The 16,694-nt window shown below is 42.3% G+C and overlaps 3 protein-coding genes and 2 long non-coding RNA genes across 8 annotated transcripts in view; 3 read left to right on the top strand and 2 right to left on the bottom strand.

Annotated features, from left to right (window-relative positions):
• Positions 1-11: 11 nt before the first annotated feature.
• Positions 12-2,858, top strand: LOC105693691 (POC1 centriolar protein homolog A). 4 transcript variants are annotated; one of them, XM_012413779.3, is made up of 7 exons: positions 29-400; positions 498-538; positions 733-1,084; positions 1,146-1,356; positions 1,465-1,664; positions 1,727-2,017; positions 2,086-2,858. In XM_012413779.3, exons 3-7 carry the CDS (start codon positions 737-739, stop codon positions 2,407-2,409), a joined length of 1,374 nt encoding a protein of 457 aa, XP_012269202.2. In that variant the 5' UTR covers positions 29-400; positions 498-538; positions 733-736; the 3' UTR covers positions 2,410-2,858. The 4 variants fall into 4 exon arrangements, with proteins under 4 accessions (XP_012269201.2, XP_012269202.2, XP_048514171.1 ...); XM_012413778.3 differs by lacking the exon at positions 498-538 and having other exon boundaries at positions 12-176; XM_048658214.1 differs by having other exon boundaries at positions 125-538.
• On the bottom strand, positions 2,767-3,531 carry LOC105693692 (copper transport protein ATOX1). The gene is made up of 3 exons (XM_012413780.3): positions 3,388-3,531; positions 3,234-3,309; positions 2,767-3,091 (listed from the first exon to the last, which is right to left on the bottom strand). Exons 1-3 carry the CDS (start codon positions 3,400-3,402, stop codon positions 2,961-2,963), a joined length of 222 nt encoding a protein of 73 aa, XP_012269203.1. The 5' UTR covers positions 3,403-3,531; the 3' UTR covers positions 2,767-2,960.
• A 2,106-nt stretch (positions 3,532-5,637) lies between these two features.
• On the bottom strand, positions 5,638-11,976 carry LOC105693693 (protein gooseberry-like). The gene is made up of 5 exons (XM_048658204.1): positions 11,849-11,976; positions 10,370-10,508; positions 9,953-10,242; positions 6,596-7,027; positions 5,638-6,368 (listed from the first exon to the last, which is right to left on the bottom strand). The coding sequence occupies exons 1-5, from the start codon at positions 11,907-11,909 to the stop codon at positions 5,740-5,742; spliced, it is 1,551 nt and encodes a 516-aa protein (XP_048514161.1). The 5' UTR covers positions 11,910-11,976; the 3' UTR covers positions 5,638-5,739.
• Positions 6,712-11,806, top strand: LOC125501719. Its single transcript, XR_007279334.1, has 4 exons — positions 6,712-6,846; positions 10,355-10,633; positions 11,259-11,395; positions 11,587-11,806. It is a non-coding gene; the product is annotated as an uncharacterized LOC125501719 (long non-coding RNA).
• A 4-nt stretch (positions 11,977-11,980) lies between the features above and the next one.
• LOC110117486 overlaps positions 11,981-16,694 on the top strand; it is a 30,452-nt gene continuing 25,738 nt past the window's right edge. Inside the window, exons 1-6 of the long non-coding RNA XR_007279333.1 lie at positions 11,981-12,120; positions 12,364-12,529; positions 12,886-13,054; positions 15,182-15,307; positions 15,398-15,581; positions 15,718-15,944. This is a non-coding gene — a long non-coding RNA (uncharacterized LOC110117486). The remainder of the gene's footprint in view (positions 12,121-12,363; positions 12,530-12,885; positions 13,055-15,181; positions 15,308-15,397; positions 15,582-15,717; positions 15,945-16,694) is intronic.

Raw genomic sequence — 16,694 nt, 5'->3', positions numbered from 1 at the left:
CGCATTGATACAGTAGGGACACAACCATGAACGAGAGAGCCAGAGGTGCTTTTTCTCGATTGCTACCGCCATGTTTAGAGGATATTTTGTTGGATTTGAATTCATATCGCAAAACGTGTAGGCAAGGACATTTTCTGAAAAGAAGTTTAAAACCAAAGGATGATCAAACTAGAAAGGTGAGGCCAGATTGTAACATCAAAAGCTGCATTTTTATAATCATCCGTTGCCCATGGTTATAACCATACACTTCAAATCAAATACATCGAAGACCTAAAATGTAATACGTGATGAAAGAGAGACACTCGAAAAAGCCATTTGACCGATAAAAAGGAATAAATATGAGAATAGAAAAGGAAAAATGGATGAAAATTCAAATTAGTTGGAATAAGAATAAAACAAAGTAAGTATTGTTATCAGAAAATCAAACTTTTGTCGTTACGATTTTTGATTTGACCTTGATGGTATAAATTACTTGTTTTCAATTTGAAATCTGTCAGCTGTCGGAAATCTTAACGTTACGAACGAAAACACAATCTAGGTGAGTACAAAGGGATATGACATATCTAATACATCCTCTACCATTTTCTGATCCATGATTTGTAGTAGTTCTTGGAACTTGAGAACACCTATCATCAGAGAAAATCTGGCAAGATATTAATTATTCGAGGTTATATCTCCACAGTATACTATATTCAAGCAAACTTATTCCCTGATTAAACAACCATTTGACAGGGCTATGGCGCATTTGCCCAGCGATCCCACCGTAGAGCGGCATTTCAAAGGACACAAAAATGGAGTAACTGGCATCTGCTTCCATCCTGGAACACAGCAGATCGCATCTAGCAGTTTAGACCATACTTTGATGGTATGGAACTTCAACCAATCTGTCAGAGCGTTCAGATTTCTGGCTCACAAGGATGTGGTTCTTGATGTGGCTTATGCTCCATCTGGAGAAATCGTAGTCAGTTCTTCTAGGGACCGTTCGGTGAGACTATGGATTCCTACAGTTAGGGGAGAATCTTTAGATTTTAGAGGACACATGGGCGCCGTAAGGTCCGTAAGGTTTAGCCCTGATGGTGAAAAGGTGAGATAACAAAGTATAGCTAAGTTTTCAAGACTTACTCCACTTCTTTTAAATTTCACAGCTAGTAACAGCCTCAGATGACAAGAGCGTTAAGATGTGGATGGTTTGTCGGAGAAGATTTTTGATGTCATTCACCGAACACACCAATTGGGTTCGGTCTGCTAAGTTTTCACCGGATGGTAGACTGATTGTGTCTTGTAGTGATGATAAAACTATCAAATTGTGGGATGTTGCCAGTGGAAAGTGTGTTAAGACTTTCCACGAAATTAAGGGTGAGTTAAAAATTTATGAATTGATGATTAAGAAATCCAGGCCTCTGCCAAAAAAGTCTTTGTGGGTATCTGATCGTGGGCTTGATTGACGAACATCTCCATCATCAGGACCAGCTGTGGATGTTGAGTTTCACCCTAGTGGAGCTGCTCTGGGATCAGCTAATGTTGGCGGTGCTGTGAAACTGTACGATTTAAGAACTGCGAGATTACAACAGCATTATGCTGTTCATACCGGACCAGTTAACAAAGCTACGTTTCATCCTAATGGAAATTTCATTCTTTGTGCATCTGAGGATTCTACTATGAAGGTATTTTCTATGTGGCAAATCGTACATTCACCGACTAACTATAGGGGTTTTTTTTATCTTAGGTCCTCGATTTACTCGAGGGTCGTCCTATTTACACACTGAAGGCACATAAAGAAGGAGTAACGGCAGTAGCGTTTTCGATCGACGGCGAATTCTTTGCTTCCGGTGGTACAGATCGCCAGCTGTTGATTTGGAAATCAAACTTTGATAGAGATGATAAAGCGAGAAAGACGCCACGACTCCTCATACCACCTGGAGCTAAACTGAAACTAGATGTAAAAGCTGCGGATGATGATCTGAGACGAGAGGAAACGGAAGAAAACGAAGAAGAAGAAGAACAAGAGCGAGTTCAGGTAAATATTATTTACTAAAAAATCTGACAATTATTGAATAAAAATTCACAACGTTGCATTTTGTCCAGTACGAGTCCGATTCCGTGGCAGACTTTGAGGATGACGAAACTGTGGATAAAGGAGGTGCTTGCAGAGGACCACTTGCTAGTATTTCAAGAGACCGCGAGGACGTCGAGGTGATAAATATGAGATTAAAACGACCAGCGGAGGTTGGTCACATAGCTGATCTTCCACTGTGCCAGCATGGGACTCGTCCTGGTAGTGAGTCTCCTAGCCGAAGCAGCGCAGTAGTAGAAGCGCTGAGCGGACAAGTAGAATCTTTACGTAACACCATCGTTCTCATGGAGGAGCGTTTGGGAATGGTGGAAAGAGAGCTGGAGAATTTGATTTGATCTCGTTCCAAGGTACAGTATGATCGTGATGAGCAGAGATAAATTGTAAGGTGCCAAATAAGTTAAGAAATCATCCCAGCAGGATCGAATCTCTTTTTTCGATCACTAGCAAATATATTTTTTATATAATGTACGGGTATTCCTACGCTCGAGAAGAAATGGACGTCTACTAGAAGCTGGACCAAGTAAGTATGAATGTTAAAATTCCTGTATTGAGTCCCCCCATGTCACTCCGAACTTGATGGATTCTACATTTCATTGTAATGAGTATTCCTATTGTACTGGTCGTGTGTTGGTTTATATGACCTGGATTATTACTTCACATGACAATTTACAATGAAACTGCTAGTCTATATGTGTTTTTGTAAATGTGATAATATTTATTTGATAACCATTACAATTTAATACACGTAAAATGTAAGATAATAAAGCGGTAAACATGGAAAGTCTTTGCTCAGGAAATCCTCATACTTCTTGACGAAGTGTAAAAACATTCAACGTTATTAACCAGCCAGCCGCCTTTGTACAGAGAATTGAATAGAAGATTGCATTCATTTTTGCGTACCGACATAGGTACAAGACTTCCCAGTCTTTTTTATGTATTCTAACACCTCGTCTGACGATAGTGGAGTAGTCACAAATACTTTCTTACCAGGCAAGTCAATCTTGACATTCTCGATACCTACGGTAATAACAATGATCACTTACTACAAAATCTGTATACGGTGATCATTTTAATTATTGCGAAAGTTATACTATAATCTTGAGACTTTAATTCTATTAATTTCTCTGAGTTAATCTAAATGAAGGTTATGCATGCTTACCAGCTTTATTACCCAGGACACGTTCAACCGCTCCAGAGCAGCCTCCGCAGGTCATTTCAACATTGAACTCGTGAACCTTTGATCATGAATTCATGAGTTGAATGAATTAATTTTAATAGCGAAAATGTCAAAATCTTGACGTTTCGATTCTTACCTGTGTTGCTGCCATTGCCACGTCGTAATTGTAATCGTAGTTAGCTACAGCGATGAAAAATTAAAAAAAAAAAATTCAAATGCCGAAGCTAAGTGGATAGCGGGGATAACTTCTACGGTTACCAACGATAACATATGTACAGCTGTTCATTTACTAAAATCTATTTGTTTTGCGCGATTGAAGAAACACCAATTTGTTAATTTGGCTATTGAGATGAGAATTGATTGCTCGAGTTTTCGTTAAAGGAAAAAAAATCCACAAAAATGTTATGAAACATGTAGTAAGCTGTCAAATCGGATGCAACTGATGATAACATCTCTCATTACCATCCCCCTATCTACCCTTACCTACCCTACATTGCCTACCAACCCCTAGTAGTTTCCAAAAAATTACTGTAGGGGTCATTTGGCGCGCGTTCACGGTTTTCAATTGTTATTCTCGTAATGTTAACGTATTTCGTTCAGAATTCAGTTTGAAATCAGTTAACATGGTAAGGCTGCGAATACTCATTACGGCTATAGCTTGGGTAATTAATTGAAGAAAAGCTTTATAGACATGGACACGGAGTAGCTCACCCCTTCGTTTTGAGAGACGGATAATGAGGAAATCAGATATTGGTCGAATACGTGAGCGTAACCTTACATAATTATACATTTAATTTACACTCGGCAACGGACACAATATAATGGAATTGAGAATGACTCGAAATTTATTGTCTCCATGATTAGCCAAGCGTAGAAATTTTATAATAGTTACTAAGTTACGATGCTATTATATCCATCGGTATATAATACATACAATACAGGTACATGTATTTATATACAGCGGTAACTGCATATCGAATCTCATATAAAAAATATATTCCCCGATCCCCGTTTCGTAACTCCTAAATAATCATCGGAGATACTTCTTCTACATCAGGGATAATAATAATAAGAACAAGAAGAATAATTACAACATATTCGCAATTAGTACTCTCCTTTTGTTATCATTAATTCTTCTACCAATTGCTGCAATGACGATGCATTTAAATAATCATTAACTGTTACATAGAATCTTCTCGAGTCGCCTTCGCGTTTAAGAATCCTTCCAAGAATATATCCTTGGATATTAATTCTCCGCCATCGAAATACAACACATAATAATTCGATTTGTTTATTTATCCATTTATTTTTTATTCATCAACCGCACATACGCAATTATATGCTTATAAATATATCGTGCTTTTCCTTTTATTCAACGTAATAATAATATTAATGATATTAATGATAATAGTATAATAATAAAATTCAATATACTACGACAGAAGATAATAATAATAATTCGAGTAGTAATGATGATGATAATAATAGTAACAATAATAATAATAATAATAATACATCATAATTGGTAGTTTGTCGTTTATTCAAATATATTATAATGAACCTAAAATGAATATTATCCAAACGTATAATAATAGAATTATAAGTATGTAGAATATAATATAACACAATATAATATGTGATAAGCTAGTAATATTTTTGGTCGAACTGCATAATTTGAATCGGTTTTTCATATACATGTATAGGAATATTGATCGTTCAATCTATAAAAAAAAAAATAAAATAAAATAAAAAGTAAACCACCGTCATAAATTTGAATAAGAGAGTCTATACATCTGTATACAATAACTAACGTACAAGTTGACTTTTATACACATATATGTATGTATATAAATATATATACATATATATATATATATAATTGTCAACGAAGTAAGATTTATATTTTTAGATAGAAAAAAGAGAAAGAATGAAAATTGAATCTATTTGTACCTACACTTTTAAATCAATTTATGCTCTATATTTACATAACCGCATATTAATGTATACTATGTATGTACATAGGTTTTGGAAAAATAGTTAATATATATGCATGTAGAAATGATATAGCTGGTCATACATAAAAGTCGAGTATAGGTATGTATGCATATACCGCGGATGATTAATTAATAGTTAATTAATAATTGGCAGTAATAGTTTTTTGCTTTTAAATTCTTTTTCTTATCATTATTATTACTATTTTTCTCAATACTTACGAAGCGTAAATTCCTTAATTTATATACTTATGAATCATTAACAATCACTGGACATGTCCCCTGTAAAATATGAAATTTCGGATTTTCGGTTATTCATTTTGAAATTACATGAAATTTAGTTTGTTTTACAAAACTCCCAACGTCCCCTCGCCCCCCCCCCCCCCCCCCCCATGCTGGCTCCTCATAAACCTAATATTTCTGATCCTCTTTCAGCTTCCCATAGAAACGAAAAGCTCTAAAAATTCACGGATCTCAATCAACCCAAGTTCGGAGGTTCAGTACCAACTGTAAAAAGGCTGATGCGGAGCGGGTCTGGGTGGTTGTTGGAATCCTTGACTCGCGTAATGACTCGCAAACGCCTGATGACTGTGGGAAGGATGATGCGGATGTGTTTGTTGTAAACTGGAAGGAGGACTTGGAAGACCGACGCGTCCCGAACCAGGCAAGGGAAGACTCCAAGCGGGAGAAGTCCCACCCGTTTGTTGTTGCTGCTGTTGTTGTTGTTGTTGCTGTTGCTGATGTTGGTGTTGTTGTTGTTGTTGTTGTTGTTGATTAGAAGGCGATACGGAGGTCATCGGGAGTTCGGAGGTTCCCGTTAACTGGTCGGAGGCTGGATTCGAGTTGCCGGAATTCGGTCCCATCATCGTAACCAGCGAATTCGGGGTCGGCGGAAGCTGGTGACTCGTCGCCTGCTGGTACGTCGAGGACGTCGGAGCCACCGCGGACAACTGGTGGCCCATGTGAGACGCCGACGAAGACGTCGCCGCCAAAAGCGAGGAGGGATACGCCACGGACGTCGGAAGGGAATAACCCGACGACCCGCCAACCGACGGTACCAAACGCGTCGAGTCTCCACCCTGAAGCTGGTGCGACGACATCGTACCGTGGTGCGAAGAGTAAAGTTCTGGAACCGAACGGTAAATTGTATTTTTAATTTTCGATTCAACGGACATCGAACGGCACAGCGAGGAAAACTGTGCTTTCCCAGGTACAACGTATTCTCGATTCCATTTCAAAAAAATAAAAAAAAAAGGGGCTAGAACGCGATCCCTAAACCGACTTCGATTTCCAGGTGTCGATCTGAGGTGCGGACGCGATGAGAATAACGGTGGAAATTGTGCCTTCTCTGACCTTGACTGGATGAGAACGCCGTTTCCGGTATGGACTGGTGTCCATGCGGATGGGGATGAGCGTGTGGATTTCCCGCGGACACCGGAGTCCCCGTATGCGGATGAGGTGCGGCAGGGGGATGAAGAACGTAAGAAGCGGCGGGATAAGCGACGGATCCAACGGATCCCACGTATCCAGCGGCCGTGGTGGAAGACAGTTGTTTCCTGAGTCTCGCTCTCCTGTTGCTGAACCACACTTGGATCCTTGCCTCGGTAAGCTTGGTCCTCTGGGCGAGTTCCTCCCTCGTGTAAATGTCGGGGTATTGAGTGCGTTCGAAGGCTCTCTCCAATTCGTCCAACTGATGAGCGGTGAAGGTCGTACGACTTCGTCTCTGCTTTCTTTTCAACGGGATTCCCGGTTCGCTCTCGCAGTCGGAACCCGAACTAGTTTTGCCTGGACAAAAATATCGAACGATTACGAGTCGATTGATTTTTAGAAAAAATTTCCGCGCTGACAATTCACGTTCTTCGACTTCGACGAAACCGCTCACGTAACGTAATCCGCGGAGCGTGCGCGTATCGGCGGAGGTATAGGATGACCGAAAGGTATACCGATTGAAAAAAAATAAAAAAAAAATAAAGAAATCAACAAAAGGAGGGAGAGTGAAAATAATATAAATGGCAGCCCCGAAAGATTGGGGAACACCTAACGGCCGTGTAAGGTCGGTGGACCCTGAAGTTACGGTCTCGTATATGACGGTTATTAATTCCCTTCGGTCTTCGCGCCCCGCGTTATACTTATGGTATTTTCTGGCCACGGCAGAAGCTTATTATTTTCTTATACCACCGATCGCGTATCGTTAGGTGTAAAATGGCGTGCATATATGTATATATTTTCGTCCCGCTGACGCGCACCGTGAATAAAATTCGCGTTCGACTTTCCTCCGGTTCCTTTGAAGAGAAAAGAAAAGAAAAGAAAAAAAAAAAAGAAACACATAACGCGCAGTATTTCACACTCGACGCAATCGAAGTGTTCGCGAGAACCTCGACAACCCCTTTTGTCAAATTTTGGCAAATGAAAAGTGAAAAAAAATGCGAAGAAATCGAACGAACGCAGAACCGCAGAGCGGAGTGAACCGTAATTCGTTCGTTTCGATTATTCCTTCGGATGCTAAGGGAGTGGAATACTCGAGAGATATGTTCGTAGGAAGGTGAGAAGCAAAAAACGAGAGAAAAGATGCAAAAAAAACGAGACCGGAATTCCTAAAGTCCCGGAATAGCGGCGTGTCGAATTTTGCGCTGGTTCGAAGCGTCGCGGCGTCAGACGTCGCCGGCCGATTAGTCTCGCCCGTTGACGAAAAAAACGTCGAAAACTCCGCGCCCCCGATCCCTCTATATAATACACACGTGACGATCATCGTCGTGTTTCTACATTTTCGCCCTTGTTTTATAAATAATAACGCTTTGATCGTCGTGCGGCGCCGATATTACATCGAATTAAATTATTCATTTAGCCGGCAGGACGCGTGGCGCGTTGAATTTATCTCTGTATACTCAATTTCTCCTTCATCTTATTTTTCTTCTTCTTCTTCTTCTTCTTCGTGTGTAATTTTCGAAATACCGAGTCGAAAGAAGCTGAAGTGTACGGCGACGCGTAGGCACAGGCGGATAGGTATACGTAAGGTAGCGATCTCCGTTGCATCCATTTGTGTATAATATCGGGTTGTGAAAGTTGCGATTACTAGCTTGCCGAGGCCGTTTAACCATCGGCTTCATAATTTTAGCCTATATAAACCAATGTGATGATTTTACCTGCAGCGGCGACTCGTAATAATCTCGGTGCAGAGGTATACGAATAGGTACACGTATACGCGTATCGGTAATAATCCGTTCGGATATCGCGCTGCATATAAAATTCCCGAATTATAATTCCCACTTATTCGTGTCGATGCGTACGCGGCAGCTTCGAATCGCGCGCTTATTTACATCGATAAAAATCGTTCGAAACAATAACATACGTACACCGATACATTTTGAAATGAGAAGAAGAAAATTGAGAGAAAGAGGAGCGATTTTTTAGCTGCGCTGCCGACGTTGGCGTTTGACTCGAAAATATTTATACTCATTATGACGCCTATAGACGGTGTTCCCAGCGGGGCCCGAAGTGTCGGATTTTGTGTTTCTGGGGCCCCTCTGGCCCTTGTTCACTTTGGGCAAAAGTCGGTCGGTCCCTTTAACACGGCCCACCACAAAGCTATCGGCTTACCCGGGGTAACCTACGCGTTTGCCGTTTTACTTTTCTTTCATCTTCGCCGCCCCAACGATAATACGCCCTCGATCATCATCCCTCGATCATTTTTTTCCTATTTTTTTTCCAATTTTTTTTTTTCTTTTGCTTCCCATTTTATTTTCCTTTTTTTTTCCATTCTTTTATTTTGCTCGCGCGCAAACAAACGCATCATTTGTCTTGTCACACCGCCGAAATTTCGCCCCTTGTATATATTCCTCACGTTCCTCTAACTGCTCCTCCTCCTCCTCCTCCTCCTCCTCTTCCTCCTCCAGCTCCCGCTGCCGGACTTCGCGCTCCGCGATTTTAAATCAATCGACAATTACGCTTAGCAGGAGGCGACGAAACTTCGGACGTGAATCGGTCCACTGGAACTCCGCGTCTTCTAAAATTCGGAATCTCTGATCGACGTTAATTCGAGGACCGATACCGTGCGTAGTTTCGAAAAGGTTCGTTGGCGCGATCGTGGAGAAAATTATCAAATTCCGCGTCGATCCTATAAACGATTTTTGACGTAACGAATAAATTTAAGCGTTTTCTTCGTCGGCGGGCGAGGTATACCGCGTACCACGTTACGCGGTATACATACAGTTATTATGCGGCAGTAGGAACAGCGGGAGAAACAACAATTTTTCGAGTAACAGCGGCGAGCTGTGGAGCGCCCCAGCGCTACGATCGCGCGGGATCAGCGGCGAGAAAATTACAGGGAGTGCGTATCGGAGGCGGCCGCTACCGACTCCAGTTCTTCAAAGACCAGTCATTTTCAGGCCACCAGCAATACGACTGATTAATGGAGCCTTTTAATTCGTTCATTCACCGATTCGGATAAAAATCAAAACGCTCATTATTTCACTACAAGCGCGGGGGATTCCCGGTGCCCGTCGTGCAACGCCACATACACAACGCGCGTCGTGTGCAGTGCGCGCACGTTACGGGGCCCACAAGTTTTAAAAAATTCTCGGTGGTCCCTAACCGAATATTATGAAATTGTTATTAGAAAAGCGGAGAGGGGGCGAAGAAATGGGGGGCGGAGGGGGGGGGGGGGAAAGGGAGGAACCGATCCATGTGCGTGCTGCAGTATGTTCGACTCACCGTCTCCAAGTTTCGCCTCGTCCTCCGGATCTCTGCCCCTCAACAGTCGCGATATCGCCGACACGCTGGGTGCGCTGGTCCTGTCGCATATTCCCTCCTTGATCAGCCTGTCCCTTATCTCCCACGAGAATATACCGGGATTATCGCGTTTGTACTCCTCGATACGCGCCTCGACTTCCGGCGTTGCTACCCGGGGCTTGCTTCCTCCGATCACACCGGGTCTTATGCTCCCAGTTTCTTGGTAACGGTTCAATATCTTCGACACGCAACCGTGAGACACCCGCAGTTGTCTGTGTGTGTTCGAAAATTTTGTCCAAATAAATATGGGGCGCGGGTGGATCGTCGATCGTTCGTCGCGTCTTCTTTCTCCGAATTGATTTCCGATCGTTTTTTTTTTTTCAGATACGACAAACTCACCTAGAAATGACGCAGGGTCTGACGCCGGCAGCTGCCATCTCGACGATCTTCAGACGTATGTGATTCGGCAATGGTCTTCCGTTTATGAAAACACCTCCCAATTGGTTGACGCGCCCCTGACCGGGTATCGAGCCCAAGTCTGAAAAATAGAGTCACCTTTGAATATACATATTCGGACGCCACGCGTCCGACACACGTCGGGGGTGCGAAGACACGATGTTGCTACGGTCGAACAACAACAATAATTTAACAATTCCGAGTTAGGTGGGTCGGAAAAACTTTTCTCTCTCTCTCTCTTTGTACAGCGTACGAATGCACGTTAAAATCGGTGCCGCGGTACCTACGGTGCAGCTTCGATAAGAATTATAATTCAACGAATGTCCAAGGTTTACGAGGCACAACAATGATAGCGTATAATTTCCTATCCCGCCGCTCTCTGCGATACGCGTATGGCGGTTAAATTTATCTTCAACTTTAGCATCTGGTCGTAAACATATTATAGTTTTATACGTACGTTTCTTTTTTTCTACCTCTTTCTGCATTTTTTTTTGCATTTTTTTTTTTTTGCATTTTTTTTCTACTTTACCAGAAACGATTATTGCAGCTGAGAATAAATAATAGAAAAAAAGAACAGTCCGTGCCATGTAGCTATGTGTAGGTACGCGGCGAGAATAAGAAAATTGCCAGGTGAATTGGAACGTTATAAGAAGTTGCGAATGTAGGTGCTGCAACAGCATAAGTTGCAGTTCGTTTATTCTCGATTCCTCAAATTACAATGTTTCGTCAAATATTACAGCGTACACGCAACTGACTCAATTTCACATACTCCGAATCAGGGATTTGATATATTATGATCTGATCTTTGTCCTTTTCTTTTTCTCACCTACAGTCAATCACCGCAGTTATAAAAACGCCCTGCTGTACCTATACCAAGCAAATTTCGACAAGCGACACACTAATTGATCAAGGGTTGATCGGAATGCAGATGTCTCTCGAAGGTCGTTGCAGCAGAGGACACCTACATAGGTATGTTAAGAATGGCAAAATTCGCCATGAAATTGTCCAGTTTGTAATTCATTGTTGGGTCTTAAAAGGCGGAAAATTTACCCTCCCTCAAACTATAAGTTATGACAGGAACCATCAGGTCCTACTCGTCGAAAGTTATATACTATATTTCCAAGTATATAATACGCTGTACAGCTCATCCCTCGTTTCAGGTTGTATATCACAAGTATATGGACGTACTGTATAATTTTACAACCGATCCCGTGGACGCTGCAGTTCGACACGAATGTATACAACCGTCGCGAAAATTGTCGCTCTGGGATCGGGAAGCGGGAGGAAAAAAAAAAGAAAAGGAAACGAAAAAAAATTATATTAGGGGTAGGTACGCGTTTGTGTAACATGTAAATAACACGTGCATCGATCTTCGGATTATCAAATGACGTGCGTACGTTTGATGTACGATCTGATGTATACCTTGAAATGGATATCCAGTGAAGCAGGGTCGCATCATGGAGAAGTTAGTCGTAACCGTCATCTCCCGGTATCTTCGGGGTGCGGTCGGTACCCCGTTTCTTCCGTTTTCACCCGACGCTGCGTTGAGAGATTAGGATCTCGAGGAATATCACCCTTATATCTATATGGAATCTCAATCACCGCATCCGCAATAACGAACTGTAGATATATATTTTTATGTATATCTCACAATGTTACGAACACTTCACCCGATTATATCTACAACGCATCAGGTAATATGTTTATATTTATACAAATCTGCATTCGTCGAATTATGTATATTCGCACGATTTAATTTTTTGTTGTTGTTTTTTGCACACTTTTATTTTTCTCTCACTCGATAACAATATTTTCGAAAAAAAACAAAAACAAAAAAACTAACGATCTTACTACCGATCCGCCGCGCGCAAAACTTATACTTTTCTATACCGTACTTTCTATATCCCAAGAGAATGTCCTTGTGAATTTATTCGCAGCGTATCACAGTTGTGCGGTCCGGTAATACGGGGTCCTCGCAGATCGGGTTCCTCTTTCTGACTGCGAAGTTATCGGGGAGATGGATTCGTAGTCGCCCTCCGCCTGGCCGCACGGCTAACGACGAATAACAAGAAGAAGAAGAAGACGACGACGCGGAGTAAGTTGGTAAGGTCCCGCCTTCGCGCGGTGCACGGATGGGTTTTACGAGGTAGGGGATTATTTTTAACGGACAGCCGCCAGCGATAGCTCTAGGTGTGTACCGTGGTATATCGTGTCTACGTATAGATATAACGTACTGCGTACGGGCCACCTTCGGCGACCGCTAGTTGGTAGCCGGTGGGAGTTTACGCCGGTCATTTCCCACACCTCTTGCTACCTCAACCGCGATAGCGTTCGCTCCCGGCAGCTAGCTGTTGCTTCTCCTTCCTCATTCACGTTATACCTGCCTACCGCTACCCTCCTCTACGTCTATACCTGAATCGAACGCCGAACTGTAATGTATGTCTATGTATTGTATCTAGTAGGCAGCGGAGGAAGAGAGAGAGGAACAGAGACGGAGAAAAATTCAACCGGGGAGAATAGGAACGCGTTGCTGCTGTTGCTGTTGCTGCTGCTGCTGCGTGGGCGGGACCAAAAGTTACGCCCGGATGTTCCTGACACGAGGGAATCGAAGGGGACCTACGGGCACACGTAAGCTCCGCCTTTCCCTTCTTCTTATTCCTCCTCTTCTTCTTCGTCTACTTTTTCTTCTTCTCGTTCATCTCATGCTTCTCCCTCTACTTATTCCGCTGCTGGAGAACGCACCTCGTACCGCTCGATTCGTCATTGGTAACAGCTATTCTGAGCCGTTTTCCGCAATAATCGTGATCGATTGCGATTGAGCGAATTTTCGAATACCGTTTACCTCGTTGGTAACGGGAAATGTGTATCGACGGGTATTCGAAAAAATGATATTGGAAAAAATTATCCCCCAGTGCAGGCGTTGGGCAGTTCAATTGGCATTTTCTGATGCAGACAGACACACACGCTCCGCCGTCGTCGTCGTCGTCATTTACATTGTCGTAATTTTCCTCCCGCTCGAGCGTCACGGTGCCTGCTGTTCCTGTTTGGTTGATACACACAACCGTGTGTACGTACCTGTAACGCTATCTCCGCATCCTGTTACAAACCCCAGTCGTCACTTCCTATACCCGCGCACGTAACCGAATGCACAATTAAAAAAGACGAAAAACACGGTAAAAAGCAACGAAAAGAAAAAAAAGAAAAAAGAAAAAGGTAAACGAAAAAGGAAACAATTCCCTATTGGAAATCGGCAATGATGTGTGAATAGATTTCATGCGTATGGGTTATGTGCATATGTACGTACACAATGTGTACGGTACGGTATGTGTCTAAAACGGCACAAACACTTCGTGTACATACATGGAAAAATATCCTTTTCCTGCAGAGTAGCAAAAACGATATGTATAGATTACCAAAAAAAAAAAAAAAAGGTAGAAAGAGTGACAAAAAATATTGTCTACCATTGTTTAGCAATTATTGCGCAATTCAGTTTTTCCGCCACACGTTATGATACCTATATTTGTAACGAGGTATTCTCATTTATCGCCATTTTTTTTTTTTTTTTGTTTGCTACAGATTTCTGCAAAGAGGAAATAAATGTATGGCGATCGAGAGGGTCGACGATTCGACGCATAGCTATACGCTGCGAGCAGTGCATTCGGTTCGGAAACCGCAATAATTTATCGCATTAAATTCTCGTCAGCGACTATCCCTTCAGTTTTGAACTTGCCCACCATTATGTTGCAAGATAGATTTACGACGAGTCCGTACGTACATGACCGCAGAAAAGTTTTATCTCCATTATTCGTGAATATTTTCCGTAATGTTAGCGTATTATATTTGTGCAGTTTACGACCGCGTCGCAGCTACTTATACATTTATATACTTCGTTCGTTAGGTGGATTGTTAGAATTTACGACGTATAACGGGTCTCTATTAGAAACCGCAGGACACGCCGTTGTCGTTGAAACAAAAATTGATAGAATCTCAAAAGTGTGAATTCCACCCTCAATTTCTCAAACCCCATACAGCTGTAATAATATATATCGGCTAAATCGTCGCTCTTCAGGGTCCAAGATTTTTAATGGGAGCCATTTTTTGCGCAGATTCCCGGTAGCTGAAAGCTGGAAGGAAACATATAATTTTGCAGGGGTGTAAGAATTACGGACGAGCATGAAGACATTAGGGAGTTTGTTTGACTCGTCTTCTCTACGGGGTCCTTTGCTTACTTTTCGGTTATTTTCGAGGGTCCCGCCGGTTCCCCGTGTGATGCCACGTTAGCGCACCTCGGGGGTTGAAAGAGAAAAATAAATTTGTGTACAGAACTGACCTAACTTGTAGATATAATTCAACTTGGAATTAGCCGGAGCTCCAGCTTCTCCAAACTTTCGGGAGTCCCTAAAATTCCCAATTTCACACCGTAGCTGCACCGGTAACCGTTATTATGTATTACGGGTAGACTTATGTATACCATGTTCTCATTGTAATCGGCTACGCGACGAATTATTTTTTCAATAACTTTGCTTCGGGGCCTTCGCGCAAATTATCACATAATGATCCACCGCAAATGGTATAACAAACATATCGGCTATTCTTAGAAATTCGGCAAAGATCTCTTCATCTTATTGCCGCTCGGCGTGCAGTACGTGAAAGCACATTTACCTCAGATTTCTGTGCATGTTTTTCGAATATTTTTCAATCGCAGAACGAATGAATTCTTGAAATTCTCGAGCTCTTTTAATCTCGCTTTTTCAGATCGTTCGAGTCGTTCGATCGGCCGGGCATGCCGGCGGTCGCAGGGCGCGAGTGAAGGAGGTCTAATTTTCATTCGGCCATTTCTACTTCCCACCCCGGAGCTGCACGCTTCCGTTAATTTCGAAGGTAGGTACACCGAGTACGAGGTCGTATATCAGCCATGATGAGTTTACGGCACGGTCGTATAGCCATCATTTCTTCATTCGTCCTCTTCAGAACGACGACCTTTCGCGACCTTCCGGTCCGAAATTTCCAGACAATGGACGACGAAAAGAGATTTACAAGCGTACGGGGGTCCATCGGCGGCGGCACCACGGATGCCACCACCTCGCCTTCTTCGCAGGTATATGTATAGGTATACGCGAAGCACGAGGACTCGAAAAATCTGGATAACCCGAAGGTACCTATACACTGCACAGGTATATAGTTACACGTTCCACGTTTCCCGACCATCGAATTACTCAGTTAGCTTCCTGCTGGCCAAGGTCCGACCCTGACGAGGAGCCAATATCATACCGAATTTGTTTCATTTCCAGATCTCATATATACCTGAAACTTTTAGTTGGAAATCCGAAGACGTACGACCGGCAACATTTGGACTTTTCTCAAGACCTCCCGTAGCTGTTGGTTCTGTTGACTTGTCAACATCCTCGTCAGAAGGACTATTGCACAGAGTCCTTCGTCCTTCGTCCTCGATCATTCCGCTCCTATACGCGATATGCCGTTCGCATCCTCCACCCCCCCGCAAGGATATACATAGACGGTAGCTCCATTTTCGATACTTTTTTTCCCTCTTCTTTTCGTTCACCTCCTTCTCATTATACGTATAAGCCGATGGATAATAAGACTATGTATACATGTACATAAATTTCAAAGGGTACGAAGCGGACCGAATTCAACGTTTTACCCTCCGCTATTATTTTACTCGTGCTTAACTGATCGTGAAAATGAAAGAAAAAAAAAAAAAGGATACGAAGAATCGCGGAATAATTCAGCCGGTAATTCGCCGATCTTTCGTGCATGATATTCGCTCAACTTCACCGTACGGGAATTCGTTCATTCATTTTACACCCTATATACCGAGTCGCGCATCTTACGCGAGAGCCGTTCGTCGAAAGAGTGATTTTTACATCTCGTTATCTTTGATTGATTAAAAATTTCGTCGGCTCGGAATTCTACGGAATTAGCGGACACATTTTTAGGTACAGCGTATGCCCATGTAGATGTAGATAAAAACCGTTTAATTATGCAATACCGTTTTACATCATGCATAGACGAATTTGTATTCGAAGGATCAACGCTTGGCACGTATTATATACGAGCGAAATTTTTCTTAATTTATATAAAAGCAGCGGCAGTAGTACCGATATAATGTTGCTTTATATGTACTGGTTGTAATTTCGTTACGTAAATTCTGCAGTGCAGAACCTGTCGTTACATGTACATTACAAGTATATAAATATATACGGTATATCCTTTATGCTATATACCGTTGCTGGGTGCTGCTGCTTCA

Source organism: Athalia rosae, chromosome 7, assembly GCF_917208135.1.
Source record: "Athalia rosae chromosome 7, iyAthRosa1.1, whole genome shotgun sequence".
In the NCBI taxonomy this organism is placed as follows: domain Eukaryota; kingdom Metazoa; phylum Arthropoda; class Insecta; order Hymenoptera; family Athaliidae; genus Athalia; species Athalia rosae.
This window is presented reverse-complemented; position numbering and strand designations above follow the sequence as displayed.

Bases quoted from the DNA above. Each gene is read 5' to 3' on its own strand.
- LOC105693691 (XM_012413778.3), top strand. The intron at 1,085-1,145 runs GTGAGATAACAA...TAAATTTCACAG, and splicing joins TTAGCCCTGATGGTGAAAAG to CTAGTAACAGCCTCAGATGA. The intron at 2,018-2,085 runs GTAAATATTATT...CATTTTGTCCAG, and splicing joins AAGAACAAGAGCGAGTTCAG to TACGAGTCCGATTCCGTGGC.
- LOC105693692 (XM_012413780.3), bottom strand. The intron at 3,092-3,233 runs GTAAGCATGCAT...TTATTACCGTAG, and splicing joins TGTCCTGGGTAATAAAGCTG to GTATCGAGAATGTCAAGATT.
- LOC105693693 (XM_048658204.1), bottom strand. From the start codon at position 11,909: ATGACGGTTACGACTAACTTCTCCATGATGCGACCCTGCTTCACTGGA. The intron at 10,243-10,369 runs GTGAGTTTGTCG...GAACACACACAG, and splicing joins AGACCCTGCGTCATTTCTAG to ACAACTGCGGGTGTCTCACG. The intron at 7,028-9,952 runs GTGAGTCGAACA...ATTTTTGTCCAG, and splicing joins CGAGGCGAAACTTGGAGACG to GCAAAACTAGTTCGGGTTCC.